This window comes from Salvia miltiorrhiza, chromosome 5, assembly GCF_028751815.1.
Source record: "Salvia miltiorrhiza cultivar Shanhuang (shh) chromosome 5, IMPLAD_Smil_shh, whole genome shotgun sequence".
NCBI lineage: Eukaryota > Viridiplantae > Streptophyta > Magnoliopsida > Lamiales > Lamiaceae > Salvia > Salvia miltiorrhiza.
This window is the reverse complement of record NC_080391.1, coordinates 5,826,159-5,844,560: the sequence shown is the minus strand read 5'-3', so window position 1 is coordinate 5,844,560 and position 18,402 is coordinate 5,826,159. Positions and strand designations below refer to the sequence as shown.

The following is an 18,402-nucleotide window of genomic DNA, read 5'->3' as shown; positions in this document are numbered from 1 at the left end:
AACCAAACATCCACCGGGATGTAATAATACAAAAGGCAACACACATTTATAGGTCATTTTACTTTTAACTTTTTATTTCAATAGGTCAATGTACAATATTTTTGTTTTAATAAATTATCGTATTTGTCTATTCAACCTTTTATTTTAATAAAGTCTCGTACTTTTGTATTCAATTTCAATAAATCCTTATTTAACAAATCCATTAAATTTTCCGTCATTTAAATAATATGTGACGATATGTCGCATATATATTTTTTTTTTGAAGAAGTCACATATTATTATTACTTCATTATATCGCACGTCATAAATACATCCATACAACTCAATATTCTATAATCGTAATTATACTTGATTACAATAAAAGAGAGTTAAAATGATAATAAACCAATGGCACTTGGTGTTATTAACGATTAGGAAAATGGTTTGACTGATCGCTACCTAATCATTGAAGGAGTATTTTATAATTTGATGGAAAAAGGAAAAGGAGAAAATCGGACCGGGGTGGGGGAAGGCAAATTAGACCGGGGCGAACCAGCAGTTCTGGAAAGTTCGACGGCGTTCTAGTCCAGCCCACGCTGCTCATTTCCAGACCCATCTCATCTCCCCCCTTCATATCTCCGACTCCAACAATAAATCATTCACTCTTTCCCCAATTTCTCCATACCTTTCTTAAAATTCATATCTCAAATCTTTTGGAATTTGCACGCACCTTTTTCTGCAGCTCAACAACGCACATATTCTATTGAAACGACCTGTGTTAGTTAGAGAAGAAAACAGGAAGAAAGAGAGAGAGATATGGGTGTTGATTACTACAAGATATTGCAGGTCGACAAGAACGCGAAAGATGACGACTTGAAGAAAGCTTACAGAAAGCTCGCGATGAAGTGGCATCCCGACAAGAATCCCAACAACAAGAAAGATGCTGAGGCTAAATTCAAGCAGATTTCCGAAGCATATGATGTATGTGAAACCTCTCCTTTCTTGCTTCATTTTGCTATCAATTGCGCAATGTTTTTTTGTTTGTGAATTAGGGTTCATTCAGTGGTTTAGTATAATTCAGTTATGATTTTGAATTGCGGTGCTTATTGATCGCCATGGATTCCGATAGATCTGTAGCGATTTTGATCAGCCCAATTTGATGTTTCTAAACTAACTTGTGTTTTATATGATTGGTTGGGCAGGTTCTAAGTGATCCTCAAAAGAGGGCTGTATACGATCAGTACGGCGAAGAAGGTCTGAAGGGTCAAGTGCCGCCGCCGGATGCTGGTGGTGCGACATTCTTCCAATCAGGAGACGGACCAAACGTGTACAGGTTTAATCCGAGAAACGCCGACGACATATTCGCCGAGTTCTTCGGCTTTTCAGGCCCCTTAGGAGGCGGCGGAATGAGGGGCGGTAGAGGCTTCGGAGGCTCCATGTTCGGTGAGGACATCTTCAGCTCCTTCGGCGGGGGAGGGGGCGACGGCAGGCCAATGAGTACCGGTCCCAGAAAGGCGCCACCGATCGAGCAGAAGCTGCCTTGCAGCTTGGAAGAGCTGTACAAGGGAGCTACAAAGAGGATGAAAATCTCCAGAGAGATATCTGACGCCAGTGGGTATGTATTGTATTTGTACATACCCCTCTTCCAGTTCCAAATCCCAATTCCAATTCAGTTCTTTAATGGCGTTTGATTTGATTGTGTGCAGGAAGACATTGCCGGTGGAGGAGATTCTGACGATTGACATAAAACCTGGGTGGAAGAAAGGAACGAAGATCACATTCCCTGAGAAGGGGAACGAGCAGCCGAATGTGATCCCTTCCGATTTAGTGTTCATAATCGACGAGAAGCCGCACAGCGTGTTCACGAGAGATGGAAATGATCTAATCGTGACGCAGAAGATATCGCTGGCTGAAGCATTGACGGGTTACACGGTGCACCTGACGACGTTGGATGGAAGGAGCTTGAGCGTGCCGATTAACAGCGTCATCCATCCCAACTACGAAGAGGTGCTTCCAAGAGAAGGGATGCCTTTTCCTAAAGAACCCACCAAAAGGGGCAATCTCAGGATCAAATTCAACATTAAGTTCCCAACAAGGTTGACGCCTGATCAGAAATCCGGAATCAAGAAACTACTTTCTGCTTGAGTTCAAAATGTATCCTCATTTTTCACTTGTGTGTTTGTTTCTTGGGGGCTCGAATTTTGAAGGATTGTAGCTGCTAGTCAATAAACATGTTTGCTATTATGTTGATAATTCATTACTACACATTATACCCAGTCCTAGTGAATCCAGCCAATTCCATTAGGCCTTTGTACAATATGTCAAAAACGGTCAAGAAATGGTAGTAAATCTTTAGCATTTAACATACGTCTTACAATATGTTGTATCTTTAGTTAATATCATTACCAAAGACTAAGGAGTTGAAAACAATACCTCGTTCCTCTATAATTTTACACCGGACCAGCTGATTAGACCGCTGCATCTCTAAAGAATACCAAAAAAAGAAAAAAGAATTTTGACACGCTGATTCAATCGTCACTGTAATCACCAGAAACTAACGACTCGGAACCATCATCCTCCTGGTTCCCTTCCCCGTCTCGGTCGGGGTCGGAGTAGTCATCGTTAAATTCAACGTCGCCCCCCAGATTCTCACCATCCTCTTCATCATAACCATGTTCATCGTCAATTTCATCGGCTTCCTCTTCGCTCATTTCCACCAGCTCAGTGCTTCTATGAGAGATGGTGTCATAAGCGGTCGCTCCCCATTTCCTATAGTGATAGGAGTTATCATCGACATTATCATCGGAATCACCCTCCATGTTGTTGCTACTGTCATCATTTTCACCTACAATAGCACTAAAATGACGCGCCTCCTCCTCCCTGCCAGAATTTTCTGGCTCCTCCATGGCATTCATGAAGGCGTCTTTGTCATACAAGTCGTCCAGTTTACTCTCTGCGACGACTTTCTTCTCCGGTCTCCTCCTCCTCAGGGTTCGGCGACCACGTTTGTGCTTCTGCCCGGGTGCACTCATTCCCTGCTGCAGAAGGAATTGAGTTAACGTCTCACCTTGTTTCGTGCTCCGCTTGCCAGATGGTGCAGAATTAATGACCGCTTTCTGTGACTTTCCACGCGGCCGGCCACCTTTCCCACGAGCCACCTGCCTGTACCCGGAGCTGCCAGGAGTATCACGAAGATTATCCCAGTTTTCCTCTAGAGATCCATATCTGTCGAAACCCCTGGATTCAGCCCTCTGGATGTCTTTGGGGTGACCATATCGTAATGCCAAATTCTGTATGCAACAGAAACATAAGCTCCAAAGTATTTGAGTATTGAATTAAAAAAAATCAAGACAGGGTAATCATCAGAATAATCAACTAATTCTTTGAGTGGAATAGGGGAGCATACAGCAAAGGCAGAAACCAACTAATATGCAATAAAAGAGAGATCCTCTACATTTCCATATTGAAGTCTTGTTAAAAGGCGTTTTAGGGTCGCTTAAGTACATATTTCTCCAGAATTTAAGAGTGCTTTTTTTATAACTGTTATTATTATACCCCTCCATCCACAAAAGAACTTCTTATCTTTCCTTTTTGGGACGCCCACAAAAAACTTGTTACCTATTTCTAGACTATATCCCACCACTTATAATATATTATTTACTCTTTTCTTTTCACCTTTTCACCACTCCCAATATACTCAACAACCTTTTTCCACTTTCTATACACTCAACAATCTTTTTCTTAAAACTCGCATCACTCCCTCTTAGGAAATTCTTTCGTGGACGGAGGGAGTAATTACTACTATTACTATTACCGTTGTTATCATCACCATTTCATATCTTTTCCTATCCAACTCATGTCTTTAGTGGGGGGTTTTATTGATTCATGTATCCCCAATCCCAGAGCAAGAATGTGCGGACCATGATATACAAGCAAGTATATACAAGCATGGAATAAGTGGGGGTTTTGAGACAGAAAGAAACAGAGGCACTAACCGAAAGAGCTTCCACTTTCTTTTCATCGTGAGACTCAGCCTTCTGACTTGGGGTGTAGAAGATGGATGCATCCAACTCGAAAAGCCTCAGAGCTGCAGCAGCAGTGGTTTTTGGTACCCAAGGAAGTTGGGGAACAGATCCAGGGTTACTAGATTTGTTAACGGCAGATCTTGAGTTGCAAAAACACAATAATTCTTCAGTTGTTTCAAAATCTGCTGATAGGTAATCACGTTTTATGACAGCCTCAAACTGATTTAGGACCTGAAATTGTTAACGAAAACCAGTCAGAGACGAATTAAAATAGCAGGCATTTCCGTATAAATCATGTTTAAAGTAGCAGCACTTGTGGTGTAAACACCTGTAGGAGACCGTCAATGCATGAAGAGTTGTGGAGCTCAAAGCCCCAAGAATTCCTAAGGTCTTCAGTCCAAGAAGAATGAAGGGCATCAGAGGGAACGGCAACCTGTTAAATAATAATCAGAGTAAGCATATGGCTCTACAAGTGAAACATAATTCCCAAGAATGCAGAAAAAAGCACACAGTAACACCTCAAGTGAAGTTAGGATGGTCTTGATCAATCTGATTCTCAGCGGACAGTTTGTCGCATCCATCAAATTATTTTCACCATTAAACTGCACCGGAAAATGTCCTTTTGTGGCAATCTTGCCCCGAGCCCAGTGGCAACAAGGGCAATTATCCTCAGTATAAGTAGTAAGGCAAATGTCACAAATTCCTAATAACGGCGAGCACCTTTTCTTTCCATATGCCAGGGCACGGACAATGGATGAGTTGAAGCATTCTTTCCACATCCAATTCTGCAAGTCTTCATACCTCCTCATGAAGTTATTCCTCTCTTTTTCATTCTTCCCTACTTCAATTCTGAATGAAAGCGAGGGTTCGAATGCATCAGAACTAGTAGTGCAAACTGCACTGCTAGGACTCTCAGCACTTTCAAAAGCAAAGCTAGAATTTAGTTCAACATCTTCTTGTCGACCCTTGTCCCCATTGTGGGACAAGCGATTCCTTCTAACACTTTCCTTGAAAGAGGCTTCGATTCTTTGCAACATTATATGCAGATGAGATTCTCTTGTCCCCCTAGTGTCCAATGCTGTCAAAAGAGCATCAAATGCCTGCAAGAAGTATTAAACAGGCTGTAAAAATAGGAACAGAATTAATATAGTCAATGACGCTGAGACAAAATAAACAAAAATGAGAACAAAATAGGATAAAAATAGGGTAAAAGTTTCCAAGAATAATCTTACTGAATTTCATCCTTACTCCTGACCACACTTTTCTTAGATAATATTCAACTCAATCTCAACATAAAATCTAGGCAGATATTTACCCAATACAGACATCTAACAGAATTCATCCTTACGCATAATAGGTCAACACAATCTTTTTTAATTGCAGAAGGTCATCATCATATTTCTTCTCTGATGCAGATCATAAGTACACACAGAACCAACCTTACCTACCAGCATCACAGTTTCTGGCTTCTTCCACTACAGGAACATTACCAAGACACAGAGCACTTAACTAGAAAACAGATAAAGAGGGAATAGGAGCAGAGTAAATTAATTTGTAACTACCTCCTCAGAGTCGATAAGTCTCCAACAGCCATTGGGAGTTTCAACAAAAATTCTCCCTGAACCAGGATCAAGGCAGGAAGATGAAGCTATAAACTGCCAATAACGATTTCTTCTTCGGTCTTGACCCAGAGGCAACGACCTGTAGACATATAGCTCTTCTGCTCTATGGCCTATATATGATTTTAGCTGCAACCTTGACCTCTCTGTTATATGTCCATTCTGCTGAGCAGGAGAAACAAATTGACCCATGGAAGTGTCTGGATTATCAATGGTATTGTGAGCATCCTCTACCACAACAGAAGACTCATCCTTCCCTAAAGTGGATATGGATGGATCATAAACTTTATTTTCTGCAGCTAGTGGACTTAAACCACCCTCTGTGATAGCATTGAAAGAAGAATCGTACAACTTGTTAATAGTTTCTTCTCTCATTCGCCTTTTATCAAGCTGTGCCTCAGCCCACATCTGTTTCTTCAGAGCATTTGCAGCATCCATGCGATCCTGCAACAATTTATTAGTCAGAAGTCACCACTGATCTAAAGCCCTACTTCAATTTTAAACATTTAACAAACATTAAGAAGTCATACCTCAAGAATTACACGAATTGAATTCCCTTCATTTGCAACACCGATCAAAGCAACAAGGGCACTAAGACGCTCTTGGACAGATAAATCAGAATATTCTCCTTCAGTGAGCCCTTGGACCCAGAGTTCGCCAGTTTTGCTTTCATCAATCTCAACATCTTGGTCTGGATTAGCCTCTCCAATATCTGCAAACACTAAAGGTGTTAATCGGAGATCTCACTTGAGCTTTCATATTTCAAACATAAAAAACAAGTTGCAACGAAAAGCAACAAGACATTTGAATTCTTACCAGCAGCAGCAATCTTATTTTTCAGTAAACCATCATCAGGAAGCTTGCCCTTACCATTACCAGATTCAGGGACAACTTGATTGCATGCACCATTTTTATTTGTATCCAAACTGATGGCTAAAGCATCAACTTCTGTACCCTCTGCGACATCACTTTCTGAATCATCCTCCCTTTCTTCCTCATCAGCAATTTGATCAGCTAAAAAACCATTTGCATATCTCAGTATCTTCTCCTTGGCTGTGGCAATCACTGATTCAGCATCAGCAGGATCCTTTCTATAACCTGGCCGCACACAATATGTCGAGGGAGCTATTCTTTCAAAAAGTATTGGATCTCTCGACAAGGCAACAGATATTGAAGCCTCAGGAGTTTTGCTCGTTGTCAAGTCACGGAGCCCAGATTTCTACAGAATAAAGAAAATCAGATAGTTAAACAAAAGAACCTAAGGCCTTCCCCCACCACCAATCCAAAAATCCCTGATTACTATGCTAAACACTAATATCATGTTAAGCATGGCTCATGCTCACCAAAAACCTTCTCAACCCTGTAGGTCATCAATGCCATATCCGATACCATGATTTCAATGGCAACCACCACTTAAATAATTCTACATGTCAGTATCAATATGAGCCTCACCATAAAATTAGAATCAACAAAACATACCACTACATTGAAATTTCAAATAATTCACCCAAACATACTTTCTATCTCCACATTAAAGACTAGAACCATATGACATCATGAAAACTGAAAGTGAAGTCTGAAAAAACAATCAAAGAAGCACTACCAAATTTAGCTATTACTTACTTGAATCTTTTCTGCAAGCTCGATAACATTTAGCCCTTGGCTTCCTTCAAGAGCAAGGACATGATAAGCAGCAAATTTAACTGTTCCTGGAGTTAACCGGTGCCTTGACTTGCGCTGGAGACTGAGTCCTTTTTCTTGCATAATAGCAACAGCATTCTCAGCTGCTGAACCATTTCTCAGAGTAGAGACTATTTCTTCACAACCTCTACTCTGAAAGATAGCAAGCATATATTAATGAATGCAGTTATATAACCCAAAACTATGTTTATAAAATCTTGTGGCCAGCAATTCATGACAAGGGAAATGAGGGTGTTTTCAAGAAAATGAAGTCATAGTATTTAACGATCAATTTGTGTGTGCATTTATTTACTAGTGTTGTCCAAAAAAACTTCAATTTTTAAACTCCCACAATATATTAATGTTTCCATCCTGGAATTTAAGTCTGGTATACAATGCAGTTGGAGACAAGATTGCACTCAGAACCAAAAAGATACCTCATCATTATCATTCGTGGAAACTCGATCAATGCCCTTTTTCTTCAACTGTGGGCCAAAACCAGCTGATAGTGCAAATTGCCTTAATAGTTCAGGCCATGTCAATGGATTTAAGTAATTCTGCCAGTTTCTTATGTCAAAACCCCATAAATATGCCTGCAATGACGACCAGATATTAATAATGTAACAGCCATTGAAAAACAAATCCTAAGTAAATAAAAAGATGGGAAGCCTTTCCACTGGGAGTACTTACCCCTTCAACAATATGAGGGTGTCCACCTTCAGGGTTAACAGCACTATATTGGTTTGTGCCTGGCCCACCTGAAGGAGTTCGCACAACATCTTCGATATCTTTTATGATAAGCTTTAGAAGTGCGGTATGTACTTCACCAAGTAGCCTTGAATCCTGTGACGAGGAAACAAGAAACTGTGAATTCTTGCAACAGAAATGACCCAAACCCCATTCCAGAAAAGGTGAAAATGAGAAAATGAAAAGGAAAGCCGGGATGAATAAATTGAAAAGAAACTCAGAAAAATGGAAATATGGTTATCGAAGAAAAAGAGACAAGAAGGATGACAATAAAACTAGTCAGAAATAAAATAAAATGAGAATAAACAATAAAGAATTAATAGAAGTGGAGATTAGCTAGTCAAGAAGTACAGAAAAACGAAAGCATCCTAAAACTCACATAGTCATGGAAAGCCTGTATAAATTCATCAATGGTAAAAGGCCAAAGCCCAAGAACATCTGCAAACGTCAAGCAGAATTTCCAAACCTGAAAGAGAAAAATATCATTCCAGAAGTTCGTAAAACAGATCAATCTCCAGGAAACGAAGATCCCCTCTAACTCATTAATGAGGAAGAAACGAAGAAAGAAGTAATAGTATAGAAACATACCATCAAGAGGTTCCCAACATTTTCCTCTGAATCCATCCAAGGTTGAATGGCAAAAGGCTTTCTCAATTTTACAGTCTTTGGAGGGAATTCACACAAAGCATCTGAAGGAAAATAAATAAATTAATAAATAACTCACTCAGCATAAAGCAACCTAACTATAAATACAAAGCAAATATCTTGAAAACCCTGAAATTCCAATCATGACAAACTTAGACGTAAATTCCCAAATGCTGGTATACACCTTGATCTAGTGTTCGATCTAAAAGAAGATTATCAGAAAGTCCTGACAAATCTGAGCTAAATACACAATTTTTTATTTAGAAGAATAGAGACAGAACACAAATGATGTGAAGATGCTGACAAGAAGCACTAAACATTATAATCAGTTCCATGTCATTTTCATATATACAAAGGTAAAGGACGAGAAATGGTTCTAATATATCCTTTCTAGTATCATTATTCAAATTATATATCCAAGTCTTAGATTTTGCAGAAATGTCACCATCACAAGACAAAATTTGCTAAGGATCATGATTCAATTATTTCCAAAGATATTGTAGTAAGCAATACCAACCTCGGAACGAGTCAAGATTCTGTAAAGTGTCATAATCAAGTGATAAAATTGAAGGCATCCCCTTGCTTGAAGCAGCCAATTCCATTAGTTCAAGACGCTCATCCTCTATTAGCTCCAAGGATTCTTTAGCAATTCTCCTAGCCGTCGCTCTCTCCACAGCAGCTCTCTGTCGTGCTGCTTCCTTCTCTCTGCGACGCTCTTCTTTCTGTTTCCTTTTCTCCGCCTGGATTTACCGATTGGATAAATGAAATTCAATAGTAACTACCACAATCAAGAAAAATATGAAGTTAGAAAGAAGACAGGACATAAAACATAACCTTTAAACCTACCCGCATAAGTTCCTTCTGCATAAACTTTTCCCTCCGTTCCATTTCACGCTTTTCCTCGCGCTGAAATTTCTCCTCCTGCCTCTGCTGCTCTCGCAGAAGTCGTTGTTCCTCCTTCCTTCTTTCACGATCTTGTCTCTCCATTTCTTTCCTTAGTTGCTCCTCTCTCTACAATGTGGACAGAACAACAGAGACAGGTGTCAGCTAGTAGGAGGTTCTGTGCAGTTACCTTACAATGTACTAGCCCTTAAAAGAAAATGAACAGAGCCCAAACCTTTCGCTTTAATATATCTTGTTTCTCAAGTTCTTTTCGGGTCTTCTTCTCATGGGATTGACCATCTCTTCCAATTCGAGAGTCATCACTCTATATGAGGTTAAAATAAAATAGCATATTGCATCAATACAAGAATTCAAATACTATTTGACACAAAATCCAAACATTGAAGGACTACCTTGCGTTTCCTCTCCATATAAACATTAGTATCATTTGGCATAAAGTCTGTATTCCTAGGAGACAATGAAATCTGCATCTGTCTGCCTGGCTGGGAATACAAATCTGTTCTTGAGGTCTGACCCTCAACAGCAAGCTCCCTAGAGAGAAGCCCATTTTCATGCACAAGCGACAAACCTTTTGGGGGAGGACCATCAACTGGTGAGTCATATAGGTATGGCTGAGCGACGTGTCCATATGCATCAGTCCTAATCTTGGTCTCCAATGCTTCATGAGGGCCATTTGATGCAGTCTGAGAATCAAGATTTTTTATTTTAATTTCAAGTAATTGTTTATTTCAATGAAACAAAAGTAGTAGAACTGCCGGTGTGTAGGAATAACAGATATTAATCACTTATGCTACTCAAGTATCTATTCAGAGGAACATCGCCTCCCCCCCCCCCCCCCCAATTGGTGATTTCTGATATTTTTGGTAACAGCAACTTAATAATCATCCTATCTTCAGAGTACAGTAAAAGAAAGAGGCGTGAGAATTGAGTTGTTTACTGCAACCAACCCATCTAGCACCACTGGTTCATATGACAATAAGTTAAATTGGTATAGCACATTCATATTATAAATGATTTATGAAGAACAGAGGACAAACTTTGATGTGCTTCGCATCGTACTGTCCATATAACTTGCTATCATAAGAATGTCTGTATCTTTCTTCCTGGTCCACTTGAACTGAAATATCAGGATCACAGAGATGTGTAAGTTCTTATACAATTTGTGTTAGTTCATAATAAAGCCAATACCTATAGTACAGGCACAAATCGTGAAGATCGTGTACTTAATATGAAGAAAAAAAATTATCCCAAGGAAACCTAAGTATTTAAGCCATGATATGTTACAGCCATGAATTGCTCAATGTTCTATATATGATCAATATGTAAGAGAACCAAATATACCTATAGGTGCACCAAATGCACCAGGGGGCAATTCATCAAATTCCACTCCAAGAATTGGTCCATCTTCCCTCAAAGGCTCTCCCAACTGGGCCTCTACACATGCAATCACTCTACGCTCCATGATTGTTCGAGGTGACTCATAATACCTAGTAGGCACCATAGGTGTACCATCTCCAATATCATACTGACTTGAACCTGAGCCAGAACCAGAGGCAGATGCAGAACCAGAGACATGTCCACTGGCGGGTTCAGCTATCATCAGTTCCTCTCTGGGAGACTCAATAAATCCCTTCCTTCCAACAGGTCCAGGAGTGCGTGGTTTCATGGCTGCCACACCCACCGATTCCTTCTTATCCTTCAATCTCCTATGACAGAACCACATTTGCAACTGCCGATCCGTCAAACCTAGTTTCTCCGACAGATCAGCACGGGTTGCCTCAGAGGGGTATGTCTCCACTGCATAAAAGAACCATGAGAGCCAATACCATCACTCAACAGTAGATTTTAATCAGAGCACACCAGCATTTTCTTTATATCCATGCTCCAAAGCAATGCAAACAGTCCACATTGGTTTCAGAACTTACCAGAAAACTCAGCAATTTAACTACCTCAAGTCTTCATCACTTAGTCCAATTAAACATATTCAATCAATGAAAGAAAGGAAAAAGAACCATACAGATGCACAATTACACATCGTCTAATAAAAACACTTTGGGAAAATTTAATAATAAACACCATTAATCATAAACTTCCTAGCACAAACAAAAACTTACTTGCCCAAGAAAAATTGTTTTCTTTAGAAGGAAAAACAAAAAACAGAGAAAACACACGAATTGCGTCACCACAGAGCAGAACAACATCCCCATGACCGGGAAAAAGATAAACATACTGGCATAGGTTTTCTCGAGCATCTCCAACTGAAACGGCGTCTTCATCTGGCGCTTGGGGCGCTTAGACCCGTCCGACGGGCTGTGATTCATGTTCCTATTGATCTCCCCCTCGGAACCAGCCTCCATTAGAGATCAATCGGCAGCCACAAACCCTAAAAATCGAGATTTCGCCCCCCAAAAGCTAGGGTTCCAACAAGGAAACCAATAAAATCCTTCTCCTCCCTATCTTGGCAGGAAAGAAAACAAAACAAAATAAAAAGGCGAGGAATTTGACGCGCATGTGATGTCCATGTAATGTAATAACACAAACAATAGTAACACGATATATAAAATATATAGAGACAGGTGTGATTGCGAAACGAATTGATGAATACGAAATTTAGAGAGAGAGAAAGAAACGAGGAACCGCGAGGAAATTTGGAGATCCAGAAACGAATTATTAATAAAAACTAATAATAAAGCGATGAAATTAAAACAACCAACAACACATAAACAACAGTGGCGGCAGTAATAGTCTATCTCGCTCTCGGTTCTATCAAAATCCATCTTTTTTCCAAATTCGTTAAATATTTTTATTTTTCGAGGGGCTTTTATTCGATTTAGTTTCGTGGAAGAATTAAAGCGTGTAGTAGCACTCGACTCTTTTTGATTGAATTTTTTGTTTTTTTGGGGGGGTAAAATATGAGCGTTAAAAGCTGGGTACTTTCTTTTATGGTTCTGGGTGTTTTTGGTATTTTGGGGCTTGCTTCACTTATAATCTTTTGTTTTCATCTCTAATGCGCACCGAATCTGAATATGCTCATATGGGCTTTGTTATCTCAATGGGCTTCATATTGGGCCGGGTTTACATTTCATTCGGATCAGGAATACCAATATTGACTATAATTGACTTTGACTTTTACTATTTTTGCTGACTTTATTTCTTCTCTCTCTTTTTCTTCGGAGAAAATTCTTAGCAGTTAGATGAAAATTCATAACTTGATCATGATATCAATCATTTAATTAACTGGTTCTGAAATATATATATATATATATATATATTCTTCTTATACTAATGAAAAGGGTACTAGCTTTTTCAAAAATAAAATGAAAAGGATAATAGCGTTTAAATACACAAAAATTTACATATTTCAGATTTTACATATGAATCATAAATCTTGTCTCCAAATATATGAACTTTCATTTTTTTTTTTTCTTTCTAATTTTGCTTATGAAGAACATTTTCAACACTAATCATGCGAGCTAAATTCGAATCCCTAAATAGACATGAATGGCAAACTCACAATTCTTATTTTATGATGAACTGACAATGTTTAATTACTAGCTCAACTACATTGTTTAGGAAAACTTATGTTTAATCCACATAGACAGATCCGAGTTTCACTTCAATATTCATTTGTCGAAAATACTTGTCGTGTGATAAATCTTATCTAATCCATCAAATCGAACACCATTTTAATTAATAAAATAAACAAAATAAATCTACTCATCATCTTCCTCACTTGCTCATCTTCTCATTTTTCCTCCAAAATCTCTACAAAGCAATTGAATCTCACGTTCTCGGCCGCCACCGCCTTTTATCTCTCATCCGAACCATCGTGGCACTTTATATTCTCTAATGCGCCGCCGCTACGCCCTTTGATAATGGGGCAAATCCGTGCAAACGGCGGCTGGAAACCGATGTACGACATCAACACGTTCAATTTCAACGCGGTGTTCGCGAGGATTAGTCTCCAAACTTCCATTTACGATAGCTGGATCGACTTGTCTTTTCGCTGATGATGTCTGTGCAGATCGTGTTTATCTTTACACGTTTGATTGTGTAAGCGTACATTAGCTTACACGAAACATGATCAATACACGTTAAATCGTGCGAGCGTGCACGTGTGTATTAACTAAAACTAATCTATTGCGTGTTTGCACGTTAGGTAGTGCATCATGTGATCGTATAAGCGTGTCTATTAGTTAAAATTAGCCTAATGTACTTATTATACGTTATTATAGATGTGAGTATTATTTATTTTTATTTCTAAAATACTAAGTATTTTCCACCTGCCTCAGATTAAAAAAAAATGTAAAATTTAAAGCATTTAAGTGTTAATATTCCAATATAAAATTATTCACTACAAAACATCAAGTTAACCATGACGTACATCACGTGTATTACGTATACATCAAATTTAACCTCCACCAAATTTTATTGATATTGTAATTTTAATGAAATAACAACAATACTTTGTACTGTTTATCACAATATTTATAGTGATCATGTCCCGAGGGGGAAAAAATAATGTAAAATTCGTAATATTTATGATTAATGGTCGACTAATGCATAAATTTCTATTTACTTTGTAATTTTTTCACGACTTCTAAAACGTTGTTATAATACTATCATCACCTCTCAATTTGTTGCAAAATTAACAACTCTCGAATATTTTGGTCACCAGAAAGTTTAAATAACGTGCATCACTAAAGTCAAGGGCACCAAAATGAAATTGCACCGCATTGTTTCAATAATATTTACGATAATCATCCCATAAACTCACTCGAATGCCCGGATTAGTGCGTCCTACGGTGAATCGACAAGCTAAGAAACCCATCAACGCAGCATCATAAGAAGAAGAAGAAGAAAATAAAATGAAACAAGCAGAGGTTCAAAGGGCCCTTCCAATAGTCTGTTCCCACGAAAATAGACTATTCACAAATTTCATCCTCAACATTCTAATATCAATAAAGCTCAGGGCTTCTGATCACAATGTTGACCGCGCCACGAGTCATATTATTATTCCAGCCATCTCCAATAACCGAAAAAACAGACTGACACTTGAAAGTAGAATAAAAGAAAATTGATTGACTAATTACACAACGCCAAAAAGAAATTCTCAGGCAGCCAGTTTGTTGTCGGAGATATATAGTAAGTATTACAACTTCACCTGAGATTTCTTCTACATCCCTGCATCGGTCAGCGTCTATGCCACTTTCCCTTGCTGCAGAGAACAAAGAAACAAACTTGTCATACCAACATAACAAAATGATGTAAATCAAACACTAAGGAACACCTAAACTTTATTCCTGCTAATCAACAAACCATCAGATCTTAACTGAAAGCAGAGCTCATAAAGAAGGTTTGTTGTTACGTGTGAGATTTACCGTTTATGATGTACTTAAAATGTAAAGTAGAGGCTTACAAGCTACTCAAACAAAACCTTAGGTATAGCTCATAGTAGTAGGATGACGATCCATGAATACTGGATCCCAGTTGTTTTATTAATATGGTAGAATTGGCTAGCATTAGACATGATATTCTTGTCATTCAGTTTCAGCAGGCCATGCAGCATAGATTAACTAATTCTAATTGTAAAGAGTTGTACTATTGGTCTTACTCGTTTCTCTTCTTCCATCTTGGCCTTTATGAAAGAGTACATAGCAACTCCAGCAATGGCAATGGAAGTGCCAATACCAGTTTGTAGTGAAATCTTGTTACCTGAAAACCAAAGAATTTATAATAAATCTCTCGTTGTGTCATTACATCCATCATCCATGTTGAACATAAATTGCCAAGAATTGTAGCAGAATCTTACCAAAGACCAAGATTGAGAAGCCAATCACGAAAACACGTTTCAACACATTCCCAACTGCATGTGTTAGAGGTGCCACTCTCTCAAGGGTGTTGGTTGCCAGCTGAGAGTACAAAAGAATTAAGTTGTAAGACTCCGAGCTTAAAAATGAATAGACCATTGCCATATGACTGGGCAACAACACTTATAGTTTTATATTGGGTAGACAAGATGCAAATAATTAATTTTAATTAAACAATACTACATTCAGAGCCATTTTATTAGTTAGAATCAAGTATAATAAATTAATAACTTAAGAGCTCAAGTATTTACCTGATTGTAGAGGTGATAAAACATTCCAACCCAGAAAAGATCGGTGATGAACTTTGTCATACCCACTTTTGCAATCGCATCACTGAAACCAGACTTCAACAATTGAGGTCCCTCGATCTGTTTGGTGTACATGAGTGAGAAATCAAATCAAGAAGAAACAATAGTGCAGACATACATAGAGAGAGAGAGAGAGAGAGAGAGAGAGAGAGACTAAAACGTACAATAATCGCAGGAGGGAGGCACACGATAAGGGCAATGATTGAAATGTAGGCATACAAGTTCGTGCTATCCATATCAGTCTGCAGATAGAATTAATAAGATAAAGATGAGACATCCTAGATAAGATAGTATCCAGCTGCTATAAATATTGATAGGATATACACCAAATGAAATTCAAGTAAAAGGGAACCACTTAACCATAGCTTTCTTTGAGTATATGCTCCTGTAAGTGAAGGAGATGTTGGAAATCATTGCAGTAATGAAGCCCAACCAGTTGAAGGACATTTCGGTCAGTGATGCCATCGACACACCTGTATTTAGTCTGTATAGTTAAAACTATGAAACTGATTTACAGATAGAGAAATAATGGCCTAACTTATACTTGTATCTAAGAAAATGAAACCCCCTCACTAAACCATACTTTTAGTCTTGTATTTTAGAAATGACAAACATGTCCAGCACTAGGATGAAATAAAATGCATTATTAGATCCATCAAAGTCACTTTGGCGTGCAGCCATGGAGATTTTGATTGGTCCAATATTTTATCCAATCAAAATATGAACAAACTTCACTTGGCACTTCATAAGGTGATAGATGAACTCACCAAGAACAACTGGTGCCAAAGACAGCCATAACGTCAAAGGTATCTGTTGCCCAAGAATGAACTGTGATGCCGCAGCATTGAAGAAAGGCTCCAGGGCTGATCCAAAGTTAAGAAAAAGACGAGCAAAATAAGTATCTCTCTACGAAAAGAGCTTTCAACCCAAATCAAAGATTATCACCTTTAACAGTGTGAGTAAACGATACTGCAACGGCAGCAAAAGAGACGTTACTGGTTACATGGCCTAGCGCATGGCACACAGCAACAGGGATGAGCAACTTCAGGAGGTTCCCGTCAATTGGCTAGGACATACCAAGGGAACAAAAAAGAAAAAAGAAAAACCACAACAATCATCAATGTCAATAACCACAAAATCAGCGAGTACCTATTGTACAACTACGACGAGTATGGACCAGAAAAAACAGATTCTCAATTATACAAGCCAACTCATAAATTATATTATTAATTTTATTTTACTTTTTTATGATGGCGATCACTCAAAAGCGTCAAAGCTAATATATAAAAGTTAGATGATCCCTACAACCATAAATAATGGGGGCTAAGATTTGACGAGGCACTTACAGCGCGCTTAGGGAGGCCAACAGTCCAGGATACGAGACAGTAGACAACACCAACAAATAAATGTATAACTGATACAAAACTGCAGCAAAAGAAATTGACAAATTATTCAGCTAAATTTTCGGTAATCATCACTCAAAAAAAATTTATAATTAGCCACATTTTAACTTAACAAAATGCTTACTACGGATAGGGGAAGTAATTGTAGATCTTCTTGTTGAGAATGTTGAATATCACGTTCAGGAAGTACCTACAACAATCGAATTATTCATTCAACAATTTCCATTAGCAGACGAGACGACTGAGATCGCGCAACAGAAAGGCGCAAGTTAGGAGACGTACCACATGAAGAAGAAAAATCCGGTGACGAGCGCCGGATATTTCTCTAATAGCCCGACCTTAGCTCCCCTGCGAAGAAGAAATGTGTTGACTGTGAGGATAACGAAATCTCGAAACGGCGTCGTGTTAGCGTTTGTCGAGAAAATAAACATATAGAAACGTGATCTCACCCGGCGGAATCGCTGCCCTCCGCCGTGGCTAAGCACGGCTGAATGCTCTCCCTCTTCATCACCGGAGAAGCCACGCTGGCCGGTGAAGCTTCGAGCAATATTGCCGGTCGGAGCTGCCTTCCCCATATCAAGTTCCCGCCGTCGCTCACTCTTCCTGTGAGCTTCGGGGCGGGGAAAGTGCAGTTTCCAGGTGAGCCTAGCTGATGGCTTGAGGGGAAGAGCTAGGCCGCGAATGGTGGCGCCGCTGAGCACGCGAGACTCCATTTTGACTGCAGAGAGAAAGAGAGGGAAAGAGAGAGGGGAGAGTGATAGTGTTTTTCGCCTAGCTAAGAAGGAATTAACGTGCGCCGGGAAGGTTAATGTGCACAGGGGGAGTGGCGGGGAGGTATGAGTGGCTGCAATCGCCTGAAGTAATAGACGGTTCGTATAATTTGGAGGTTCAATCCGATGGATGTGGTGCTTCGGGAGCATGAATTTCAAATACTCCTCTTATCCCAATTTTCATTTTCGGAACAAGGGTGAAACCGTGAAAGTAAGAAATACACAAGAAAATCCCCTCTTAAAAAAAATCCACAAGAAAATCTACTGTGGATTATTATAAAAGGTAAAGTGTAATTTACGGTCAAAACTTGATCTGTGACAAGTCTTGCAATTTTTAATTATGGTTGATTCTTTTATTTTTTGGGTCGCTAATTTGCTATTATTTCATAATTAATGTTATTTTCAATTATCGCCTCCAAAAAAAAAAGTTATTTTCAATTACCATTTCGACCC

At 39.0% G+C, this 18,402-nt stretch overlaps 3 protein-coding genes across 3 annotated transcripts; 1 reads left to right on the top strand and 2 right to left on the bottom strand.

Annotated features, from left to right (window-relative positions):
- The first annotated feature begins 488 nt into the window (after nucleotides 1-488).
- LOC130985469 (uncharacterized) lies at nucleotides 489-2,342 on the top strand. The gene is made up of 3 exons (XM_057908455.1): nucleotides 489-960; nucleotides 1,182-1,594; nucleotides 1,686-2,342. The coding sequence occupies exons 1-3, from the start codon at nucleotides 796-798 to the stop codon at nucleotides 2,122-2,124; spliced, it is 1,017 nt and encodes a 338-aa protein (XP_057764438.1). The 5' UTR covers nucleotides 489-795; the 3' UTR covers nucleotides 2,125-2,342.
- LOC130985467 (homeobox-DDT domain protein RLT1-like) lies at nucleotides 2,319-12,549 on the bottom strand. Its single transcript, XM_057908454.1, has 19 exons — nucleotides 11,829-12,549; nucleotides 10,940-11,395; nucleotides 10,636-10,715; nucleotides 9,991-10,281; nucleotides 9,813-9,902; nucleotides 9,542-9,706; nucleotides 9,213-9,435; nucleotides 8,639-8,739; nucleotides 8,430-8,516; nucleotides 7,994-8,146; nucleotides 7,741-7,896; nucleotides 7,247-7,456; nucleotides 6,440-6,842; nucleotides 6,154-6,335; nucleotides 5,567-6,067; nucleotides 4,523-5,104; nucleotides 4,333-4,437; nucleotides 3,975-4,235; nucleotides 2,319-3,269 (listed from the first exon to the last, which is right to left on the bottom strand). Exons 1-19 carry the CDS (start codon nucleotides 11,953-11,955, stop codon nucleotides 2,508-2,510), a joined length of 4,935 nt encoding a protein of 1,644 aa, XP_057764437.1. The 5' UTR covers nucleotides 11,956-12,549; the 3' UTR covers nucleotides 2,319-2,507.
- A 1,931-nt stretch (nucleotides 12,550-14,480) lies between these two features.
- Nucleotides 14,481-18,093, bottom strand: LOC130985466 (triose phosphate/phosphate translocator, chloroplastic). The gene is given in 13 exon segments (XM_057908453.1): nucleotides 14,481-14,816; nucleotides 15,213-15,313; nucleotides 15,411-15,510; nucleotides 15,720-15,836; nucleotides 15,941-16,018; nucleotides 16,137-16,249; nucleotides 16,544-16,639; nucleotides 16,722-16,842; nucleotides 17,123-17,201; nucleotides 17,304-17,369; nucleotides 17,462-17,527; nucleotides 17,629-17,816; nucleotides 17,818-18,093. Coding segments are annotated over 13 exon segments (1,218 nt in total). The 5' UTR covers nucleotides 17,893-18,093; the 3' UTR covers nucleotides 14,481-14,798.
- Nucleotides 18,094-18,402: the final 309 nt, after the last annotated feature.